The sequence below is a fragment of the Neofelis nebulosa genome, chromosome 5, assembly GCF_028018385.1.
Source record: "Neofelis nebulosa isolate mNeoNeb1 chromosome 5, mNeoNeb1.pri, whole genome shotgun sequence".
In the NCBI taxonomy this organism is placed as follows: Eukaryota; Metazoa; Chordata; class Mammalia; order Carnivora; family Felidae; genus Neofelis; species Neofelis nebulosa.
The window spans coordinates 103,998,398-104,009,692 of record NC_080786.1 but is presented as its reverse complement, the minus strand read 5'-3'; the positions used below and the strand labels follow the sequence as shown (position 1 = coordinate 104,009,692).

Below are 11,295 nucleotides of genomic sequence, written 5' to 3'. Positions count from 1 at the left end.
ACTATATTTTAGTTTTGTCAGTGATGTAATAGATGATGTAATTTTGATTGCTTTTCCCAGTATATCACAATATTACCAAAATGTCCAATTTTTTTCTATTAGAAAGTAAAACAAGTTAAAAAATGTGGCAACCATCAGAGTAACTGACAACGTATTCCAGGCAAGAATTATCAGTGGATGCTGAGATTTGTAGGTGAAAGGTATAAGAAACAGGGTACTTGCAGTATCTCCCCACAAATTACTAATTATTTCAAAAGAGTAAAATAATGTTATAATGAAGATACTACTTGTGGGTAAACAGGTAAATATATTATGATGTTGAGAGCCAGATATATTTCCATATAGTCATTTAGAGGAAAAATTATAACATTGTTTTGGGTGTTAATGATACAGATATATGTCATATATAGCATAAAAGAAGAGGAGAGGATAAGAAGACCAATGCAGTTGCAGGTTTTCTCCAATTTTATACTAAGTAGTACAATATTAACTCCAAGCAGACTGTGAAAGTTAAGGACTTAATTGTCAAGATAGATTAAAAAAAAAAGCAAGACTCAACTATGTATTGTCTACAATCATAAGTTTTATATATAATGATACAGGTTAAAAGTAAATGGATACAAAAACATATACCAGACCAACAGAAAACATTAAAAGGCTGGAGTGGCTATATTCATATCAAATAAAATAGACCTCAGACCTTAAGCCAAAGTTTACCAAAGATAAAGAGACACAATAGCAAAGTTTTGACAGTTTTGTAAGTAAAGTTTTATTAGAACACAGTTCTATATGCCTATTCTAAATGCCTATTTATTTACCTGCTGTCTATGGCTGCTTTCTTGCTACAGTCACAGAACTGGGTAGTTGTGATAGAGACCATATGTCTCACAAAGCCTAAAATACTATCTGGTCCTTTACAGAAAATGTTTGCTGACTCCTATAAAGTAATTAAGTCACAAACAAGGTATGTGTTTGATTCATCAGTAGGTAAATCAGAAGCAAGGCTGTAAACACAATTCATAACTATTTGAAAAGAGGAAAAGAAGTTAAAATAAGGTTATGAGATTTAGAGAATATACCTTGATTAGACGTACTTTAACACCTGTGCATGAGCCTTGGGTAGAAGTTGAAAGTCAAACATTTTCATTTAACCAACAGTCTTAAGACAGTCTCATTACATCCTTAGCATAAATAACTAGTCTTTATAACAAGTAGAAACAACTAAAAGGACATTAATCTGACAAACTACTCTCAAAACACAGGATTAAGTTTTAATGAGTATTTGGTTTTGCCCTGACATTAGGCAGTTTAGTATAAATTTCAATGAGCCAAATTTTAAGAGAAGCTCGTATCTGTTCAAGTGGCAAATGTAAATGGCAAAAAGAACTGTGTAATGTACACTTGGATAAACTCCTCATAGCAAATTTTTTTAAGAGAATTTGAGTAATTCTATTATAATGATGCATTTATTTAGTTTCATTTTCTCTACTAGGAAGTGGTCATATATACAGAAATCATTTGTAAAACTCTTTGGTAGTGGCTCAAACTTGCTTAAACTAAAATTTTTTAAAACACACACACACACACACACACACACACACACACACACACACACACACTATTTTAATCTGAGGTATGGACCTAAAAAGAAAAAAAAAAAAATAGAAAAAGTACTTAACATACTAAGGTTAAGAAAAATAATAGCAACCATATGAAAGATGCTACAAGAGAGAGAAAGACTAGGATAAACAGAAGAAATGAAGTGGGTGATGATTAGTATTCACCTTTAAAGCTGAAGTACAATTTTTTCTCTTTAGAGAAAAAAGATAAGGAATAACTCATTAAAATTGTTGTGTTAAAAAAAGGTTACTAAAAAATACATGGACTCTGTCTATATAGATCTTTAAGAATAGGCAAATTGAGTGGCTTAAGTAAATGCATACTTGGAAAAATGGACTAGATCTGAACCATCCAGCAGTATGGCAGTTAAAATTTTAATTCTTCAGTTGCACTACCCTTATTTTAAGTGCTCAAAAATCACATGTGGCAGGGGCACTTGGGTGGCTCAGTCAGTTAAGCTTCCAACTTAGGCTCAGGTCATGATCTCATGGTTTGGGAGTTTGAGCCCCGTGTCGGGCTCTGTGCTGACAGCTCAGAGCCTGGAGCCTGCTTCAGATTCTTTCTCCCTCTGTCTCTGCCACTCCTCCATTTGTGCTCTGTCTCTCTCTCTCAAAAATAAACATTAAAAAAAATTTAAAAACAATCACATGTGCCTAAAGGCTATGATACTGGACAGTGTATAGAACATTTACATCATTATGAAAAGTTCTATTGGGCAGTTCTGGGCTAGTCTCAGTGTCTTAAAAGTGTCTAAAGTGTGAAGATAGTTTGATTTTCCCTAGAGGTTTGGTTTATTTATTTTATTTATTTTTTTATTATGTTTCTTTTATTTTTGAGAGGCAGAGAGAGACAGAGCGTGAGTGGGGGAGGGGCAGAGAGGCAGGCTCCAGGCTCTGAGCTGTCAGCACAGAGCCTAACACAGGGCTCAAACTCACGAACTGTGAGATCATGACATGAGCTAAAGTCAGATGCTTAACTGACTGAGCCACCCAGGCACCCCTGGTTTATTTATAGAATTTTCTCTTTTATTTTACAAAGCCTTTTATTCTTCAGTCATATTTATCCATTTAAACACTTTTTCATGTAAAATTGAAACTGCATGCAATTTCAAGAGAGAAACAGAATGTACCCCTTATAAAACAACAATCTAAAACATGTTACTCTGTACAATGCTGTTTTTAAAATCTGCAGAACTATACAAAATGTATCCAAGTATGTAAAACTATTATAGTTTGACACTTAATGTAATTAGCAAATTATGAAAATATATTTAATTTCTAAAGATAATTTCAGGTATATTATGGTTGAAAAATAGAAGTAAATATAAGTTAACTTAAGTCACAGGAAGATATAAATAGGGAAGAAAACACTAAGCAAAATTAATGGTTATAAAAAGTAGCAATAAAAATCAACCAAATATCGATATAAAAACTCTTCTGTTTTAAACACCACTTAGAACATTTGATTCAAATGAAGAGTACTGAAAAAATCCCTTTGTATTAAAGAAATACATGTATAAGGATATTTAAACTATGCCTTAAAATTAAATGGCCAAATTAAAAACTATTTCAATGAAAGGCAATATATTAAATGCAACTGACATTAGAATCAACAACATATAACAGATTTCTGAATAGGTAGCAAGGGTGGAATCCAAGTTATCCTTATGTAAATCAAAAGAAATTCATAATTGATTGGAAATGATATGGGTATACCAACATAGTACATTTTAAAAAGATTAAAAATTAAGGCTATTCATAATTGTACAAACTATAGTGTTTTTTATGTGACAATGTATTCATTTAACACATCAGATATTTTCTAATTTTCATACATTATTTTTGTAACTATTCATTATATTTTTTCAAATTTAGAACTAATACCATATATCGTACTGTATTTTAAATGCAGTAACAAAATTATTTTAAATTCACTGAATTTTCTTTTGTGCTATTTAGAAAAAAATTTCCCTGGCAATAATATGCCTTCTCTTTTTATACTAGTAATTGTATTTTCAATTTATTAATCTTTAGGATTGTTAAATCAAGAAAGTTTGATTTAAAATCTAATTACAAATGAGAATAAATTAAAAATCAGAAGGAAAATGGAAAAACTTTACAAAAACAATAATGGAGGTCAAGAAAAATATTCTAATATAAGAATGAAAGATAGCTTTAAGCAATAAAAGCCAGAAACAGAAAGTAAAACTTTTAAGACCAAATAAAAATATTTATCAGATCACGTTCTTTACTAAATTAATAATTAGACAATAATCTACTACTGTTCTGGGGTCACAAATTACCTTCTCTACCACACCTCCCCAGGAAGATAAATACATAACTTCTATATGCTGAGATTCACAGTTTCTGGACTTATTTTCCCACCACTTAAACTGTGGATCATTGCGATCATATGAGAGTGTTTGTTCAACTCCTCTTGCTGAAGTTTCACCAGCGACTCCTTCTCTTCCAAACGACCTTCTAATTGGGCCTTTTGAACCTCTAGGGAGGAAGCCTAAAGAATTGAGGAAAAGGGGAAGATTTGAGGAAAACAACTTAGCATGTCTTCCCTTCACAGGTATCTTAAGATGTTCTAATTTTCATTTGTAAAACAACCATGTCAAAGGACACATTACAAATTTAGTTAAATTATATAGTAAGTTTAAGATAAGGAATTATAAATAATACAGATTGGAAAAACACATTCAATGTATCTTTTTAAGTCAATATTAGCAGCTGAAATTTTGCAGAAAATATTACACATTACAATTTGGAATCACTATTAAGATAACCACATTAAAGGAGAACCAGGAAATTGGTAAATGTGGCATTAAATTTTATGCCTCTTCTGTCATTTGTGCTCTGTGGTTGTTCAAATGGTCATTCAATCCTAGTCCTCATCTTCCTGGTAGCAGATGGGCCAGAAAGCACTATTCACAGCTACCACACATAAACAACCAGGACAGGTGGAATGAGACTAGACCAGATTCAGAATACTGCATATGTCTACTGTTCCACTTAGCTTTGTGACTGACCTTGAGCAAGTAACTCAAGACTCACTTTCATTTGTAGGTTTAAAATACTTATTGATAATTATATATTAATATATGTGTTAGCAGGATTAAGAAAAATGTTTCAAGGGGTCCTTTGCAAATTATAAAGTTCTGAACAAATATGAACTACTCCTAAAAGAACGGAGATGCAGCCATATACAATTATACATGTGGATGTATTTGGCATCCAGAACTGGGAATCCCTTTAGGTATTCTTTGCCTACTTAAAAGAAGTTAAGTGCTGGCACAGAATATATATTTAATAAAGTTTTGGTGATTTTAGGAAATCACCTTTCACATTGTGAAGAGAGTCTTTATAATAAAACAATTGTCAATTTTGAGATTATAGTATCTTCTAAATGCAATTACTAAGTAGAACTTTAATTTACCCAAATTCATCTTTTTCACAAAATCAGACTTACTATAAATGAGAACTCAACAGATTCTTACCTTAATGCTCAATTCTTTTCTTATCTGTTCTGTTCTGTTTAATTCTTTTCTAAGGATATCAATGGTTTCTTCCTTATCTTCCCTTTCTTTTTGCAAAGCTTTAATCTTTTCTTCTTGTACTTTTGTTTTTTGTTGCATATCTTAAAAACAAACAGAGTCAGCTATATGCCCAGAAGTCCTATAACTGATGTTACCCTGAAAAAATTTATTAGGCAGTACGTAATTAGGGCAAAAAAACGACAACTAGGAACATGAGGAAATATCTTGCTGGAAATAAAAGTTTTACAGTATTTGATTAATAAAAAACACCACCTAACTCATCCCCTATGCCAGTATTAAAAAATGCCAAATCTCCATGTCTTTCCCTTTTCCTCTGTTCCTATTATATATATATACATATATATGTATATATATGTATATATATATAATAGGAACAGAGTATACACACACACACACACACACACACACACACACACACACACATATAGTAATGAGGGGAAAGACAAACCTTAGAGCTCAAAGGTTAGAAGAGAGATGGAGAAAAGTATGAAAATTATATAGGCAGATGTCTGTATTCTAAGGCAAGTGAGTTAGAACAAAAATGTTTTTTTGTGGATTTCAGAGCTACTACTATTGAGAAGCTGGTAACTAAAAATTACCTAGCACTGCCACCTGCTGTTACATTCTTTTAAAACTCATTTTAAAAAGAATCCTTTCCTTAACTCCCAGATTAAAAAAATATATATATTGCTTTTTCAATTTAATCAGTCTAACTAAACTGCTCTGTAAAATGTTATGGCAAGAAAAGGGGAGCTGTTTAAAATGTGATTTAATGTTTAAAACAATGAGAGAAGTAGAAAATAATGAAAAAGCAAAAAACCATTCATGCTTTGATTTTTCTTCCAACACAAGGTATGTTAAAATATAGACAATTTATTAAATAAGAAGCTACTTACTTGCTAGCTTACATTCTCTGTCTACTAGTTGGTTCTGTACTTCTTTTCTCTGTTCTTCTTTCTCTATTAATTGGGCAATAGTCCTGAAGTTATAAAAATATAGAAGAAAACATCAAGGAAATATTTTTTTCTCTCCAAAAAGTATTTTATGAGACAGTTAATAAGAATGATAATCACCTTCACATTTTGCCAAAAATGTATTTTATATCTAAAATAAGTTAAAATTCTATTAATTTATCTGTAAAAATAATGTTCTATATAAAGGGAATCATTGTTTTTGAAAAATCCAAAATAATTAGAATTAAGAACTAGGGATTTTACTTTTCATTTTGTTGCTTGAATGACTCATTCAACTTTTTCACTGTCTCAATTTGTTTATTTAGAGAATCACATGTGATCTGTAAATCTTTATTCTTCTTTTCGGTGGTTTCATTCCTGAAAAGACAAGATGAGTTGATATTTTTATGGAGGCAAACATATGATGAGGAAAACACTGTGTGTCCTTTTATTATTTCTTCAAATCAAACTGCATACACTGAAGGAAAGAAGAGGAATGTTATGAACAAGCAAGACAAGAAGAAAGAATAGTAACTCAAAAAGATATTAAAGATATGTTTTGGGTGATGTTGGAGGTAATATTTACTATGAAAAGAAAATATGCAGGGCATTTACCTCATATTTATGGATATAGAGCTTTATTTTACAGATAACAATGCCTTACATAATTTGCTATATAGTTATCTTTATAGTTAGGTCTAGAAATTTTTTAAAAACTTCTCTAAAATGATGAAGTCTATTAAAACATAAAACTTAAGTCTGCCATCATTAGCCTCTTGGGCATAATATATGTTTAATTAAAAATGTCAAATCAACAAAGTGGTTGAGGACACAAAACTTCTCTGGTCTCTTTAGAGCTCTGCATCTAATACTCCTGCTTATTTTGCCTGCAAAGTAAACACAGAAATACTTTCTAAAGTGATACTTTGACACCCAAGTATCTTAAGTATAAAATGTCCTTTTCACGTCATTAAGTACAAACTAGTGGCACTGGGCAAATCTGGCCAGAAGTATTTTATTTGTCCCACACAGTTTTAAAATTTTGAATTTGGGGGCACCTGGGTGACTAAGTCAATTAAGTGTCTGACTCCTGGTTTTGGCTCACATCATTATCTCACACTTCTTGAGGTCCAGCCTTGCTTCAGGCTCTGCACTCATAGCACAGAGCCTGCTCGGGATTTTCTCTCTCCCCCTCTCTCTCTGCCCATCCCCTGCTCACACACTCCATTTCTCTCCCAAAATAAGTAAACTTAAAAAAAATAAAATTCTAAATTTGAATGCCTTTAGGTAGTCTCTACCATTATAAATGATCTTTCCCCAGCCAGCTTCATTATTTGTTACCCACATGGCCCTTTAAGGCAGGAGTTTTACCTCTTGGCCCCTTACTCACTATCTGAACATCAGCAGTTCCTGGAAACCACGTATTTCTCTGGGACCACTGCTTACTTTTTCTCACACCCTGACTTAACAACAATAGTCCACTCTGTCAGGGCTGCCTAAAACAATCAAACTTTGGAGCAAGTTGTTGGGAGAAAATATCCCATTTGGGATATTTTAGCATCACAAATTTTCTAGATGCTATACATTTTCTACACTTCATTTTAGCTGATGGGCAAATGAGCACATGGACCTTGCAGAGTTAAAATTTTCTGTATCTCTGTATTAATAGCGTAGACAAAACATTTTTTCAAATCTTACCCATCTTAAAATGTAAGTTAAAACAAAGAACACGTTAACCAGAATGTTTTAATTTTTATTGTTTGGTAGAAAACACATAACTGTTCCTGGTCTTCTTTATATTTCAGAAGTTTTAAAACTGACCTAAAAGATAGAAAATTTCAACAAAGGAGTAAAACACAATCTCACATTTTGTTAGTGGGCATGTAAGTTACTGTAGCCTTTTTGGAAGGAAACTTGGCAATCCATCAAAAATTTGAAGACACATACCCTTTAACCAACAATTCACCTATAAGAATTTATTCCACATATATAGTCATACATATAAGTAAACCATATTCAACGACATTAAGGAGAAATGCTGACAACAAATTAAGCAATGATTTAAACACTAACATCCGAGTTTCCATGCTATTAGGCTGAATACTATGCAATATTCAACACATTCGATCTGCAGAAATGGCCCATTAAATGGTTCAACTTATTACAAACTGTGGTAACTATGTACTGTTTCAGACCCTAGGGATTTGTCAGACTCGACTTTGTCAGACAAAGCAGACTCAACTTGTTCTTGTGGTGCTAACATCTCAGATGACTAATGACTGCATGAATACATGAAAAAAGTACAGTCAACTGGAAAAAAAAAACAAAGAGACCTGAATTGTTTCTGACTTGGACCCGGAGTTTGAGTAAGCAATACTTCATTTACCTGTGATGTAAGTTTCCTGCCAACTACTTAACTTATGGAATTATCAGAACATAGGAATGCTTACAAAAGGATTTTAGGACCACAGGAAAAAAAAAACAAAACGCTGTGTGTTCATTCTAGATTCTAACTTTACACAGAAATATTTACTTTATTCATTTACCTCTGAACAAGTTCCATGTAGGATTTTGTGAGTATTTCATGTTCTTCAGCCACAGACTCTAATTTTCTATTATGTTGGAAGAGATGCTCAATATCACTCTGGGCTCTTTCTGATTCAACCTGTTGTGCCTTCAGCAACACACCAAGCTCTTCATTTTTTCTCTCAACTTCTCTCAACATACCAGCAAGTGTCCGTGCCTAAAAACAAACAAAACAGAACAGAGGCTTTTCTACCATGTATATAATATGCTCAGTTTCTACAATTTAAAAGGTTTACCAAATATCTAATAGGCTAGCATCTATTGGGTTATATAAAGTTTTATTAGTCACACATACTTATTATTTAACTAGTTCTAACAAATCTGACACGGTTATAGTTTTTTACTTAATAAATTGTTCTGACCAGAACAATCTTGGTATGGTCAGATTCACAGAAATGAACACAATTATAACAGCATGAAGGTAGCTCTACATACATCACTCAATTAAAAGGGTAAGTGTGCTCCTTGGGGCTAGCCATCAACTCCAAACCATAAAATTTATACAAATCAGTTTTCTCCATTTTAGGTAGGAATTAAGAATAAGATCTTAACCATATCACAGATGTTTAAGAAAACGCTTAAAATCAACACAGAGAATACAATCTAAATTTAATATGAAAGTATTTGTGACATGAAACATTAAAGAAACAGAAAACTAGAATGAGAAGTGAACTCTCCCCACCATTCATCAGCCTGAGAAATACTCTTATTTTGAAATGACAGATAAAAACCTAAGCCCTTCTATATTTTTATGACAGTCTATAAAACAGTTAATACCCCATTATTATTTTTATAAGTCTTTCCAGTAAAATGAGTAAAACATTAAGTTCTCCAATAAAATGCAAGACATGTTCAACAGATATAGAATATAAGAATGCGCTATGGGAAGGGAGAGGACAAAATGATTTTAATATCACTAATTTTTTTGTTGGAATTTATGATAAATTCAACATGCTATTAGTCAAGACAAATGAATCTATGTCAAAAGAAAAGCATATGGTTATATTTATTCATATTTTTAAAAATATCTGTACTTAAGACTCTAAAGGTATTCTATGTATCATTGATTTTAACGCTTCTCTCAAAAGTCAAATGACTTTATTATAATTCATTACAAATGATATCAAACTGCTGAGATTCCATTTGTGTCTGTTAGGAAATTTCATACTACTGCAGTAAGTTCTTACTCCTAATGATGCACACAGCACAATATCGAACTTTCTGAGCACCTGAGTATGGTGCTTGCTGGGGCCGGGAGATAAATAGTCTCTGACATCAAGGATCGAGGTGGGGTTATACAATTTTCACAAGTGTGGGAAGAAGAGGACCAGAGAAAGCTTCCTAAGAAATGGAGGTAAACTGAAACCTGAAGGATTATTAGGAGTTAGGCAGAGAAAGAGGAAAAGTGTTCCAGACATGGCAGAGCAAGTAAAAAGACAGGGAGACCTAAGAGTATGCCAAGTAACTGCAAAGTAACAGAACTGCGTAAGAAACTGCAAAGTAATCTAATATAGCTGACTGCAGAGAATGCACAGAAATGCCAGGAGATGCGGAATGAGTTAGAATCCTTGTGTGCCAAACTAAGGAATTTAAACTTTCTTCTGAGTAAAATGGATAGCCACTGCAGAGTATTTAACACAGAAGCAATAAAATCAGATTACAGCCTCAGGGCTCACTGTGGAGGAAGAAGGGAGAGTGGAACAAAATACAAGACAGATGACTTGGGATGCATGGGGAGGGTGGTTGAGAAGAGGGCTCCAGCCTGAAGGTAGGAAGTATAGGCTCTGCTATGTTTTCATATAAAAAAATGAAGGATTTGACCTTAGCAAATAGTGGCAAGAACAGAGAGAAGGCAGAAAAAAGTAATATTTAGAAGGTAGAATCAACTGGATTTGGTAAAGGACTCCTTACAGAAGGTAACTGTGTGACTTCAAGGTTTCTTGTCTGGAAAACCCTTCAGAACAACATACAAAAAAGAATAAATTTTTAAAAAGGTTGCTGAGTTCAGGACTGGTTATACAGAATGGGAAGTATTTGCTATCTTTTAAACAGAGCTGTATAGGAAGCATTTACTACTGAGCAAAAAGGATCTTGGCTCAGCACATAAAATTGGCGGCATTAACATTCTGGTAATGACTGGAACCATAGACTACCTAACAGCAAAGGGCTTAGAACATATCATGGGGAAAAGCCAGTATTTTAGGGTTGAGTGGAGAAAAAGAAACTCATAAAGGATACAGAAAAAGAATAGCCATTAATTCAGAAAGAAAACCAGAAGTTGACGTTGTGACCAAAATTAAACAGGGGAGGGTTTCAAGATGGAGGGAACAGTCGTGTCAAATGCTGAGAACGGTTTACTTCAAATACAGGAACAAAAATAGAACCACAGTTTTGTACATGTACTACTTCATTTATTTTTCCACTTATCAGCTAGATCTTTGTATTGTCCACACCTCGGTCTCAGCTTGAGTTCTTTGGCAGCGGTACTGAGCAATCAGCCGATCAGCCTGGGCCAAGGCTAGAGCTTTTGCTTCCAAAAGATCTTGTAGCCTACTTTCTTTGGACTATAAGAAA

At 33.0% G+C, this 11,295-nt stretch overlaps 1 protein-coding gene across 2 annotated transcripts in view; it reads right to left on the bottom strand.

Moving 5' to 3' along the window:
• Nucleotides 1-563: 563 nt before the first annotated feature.
• The window catches only part of CIP2A (cellular inhibitor of PP2A), a 36,335-nt gene continuing 25,603 nt past the window's right edge, over nucleotides 564-11,295 (bottom strand). For both annotated transcript variants that reach the window (XM_058731498.1, XM_058731499.1), the window contains 6 exons: nucleotides 11,175-11,285; nucleotides 8,682-8,878; nucleotides 6,400-6,513; nucleotides 6,079-6,161; nucleotides 5,123-5,262; nucleotides 564-4,134 (listed from right to left, as the gene is read on the bottom strand). In XM_058731498.1, coding sequence (XP_058587481.1) covers nucleotides 3,964-4,134; nucleotides 5,123-5,262; nucleotides 6,079-6,161; nucleotides 6,400-6,513; nucleotides 8,682-8,878; nucleotides 11,175-11,285 — 816 coding nt within the window. In that variant the 3' untranslated portion in view covers nucleotides 564-3,963. The remainder of the gene's footprint in view (nucleotides 4,135-5,122; nucleotides 5,263-6,078; nucleotides 6,162-6,399; nucleotides 6,514-8,681; nucleotides 8,879-11,174; nucleotides 11,286-11,295) is intronic.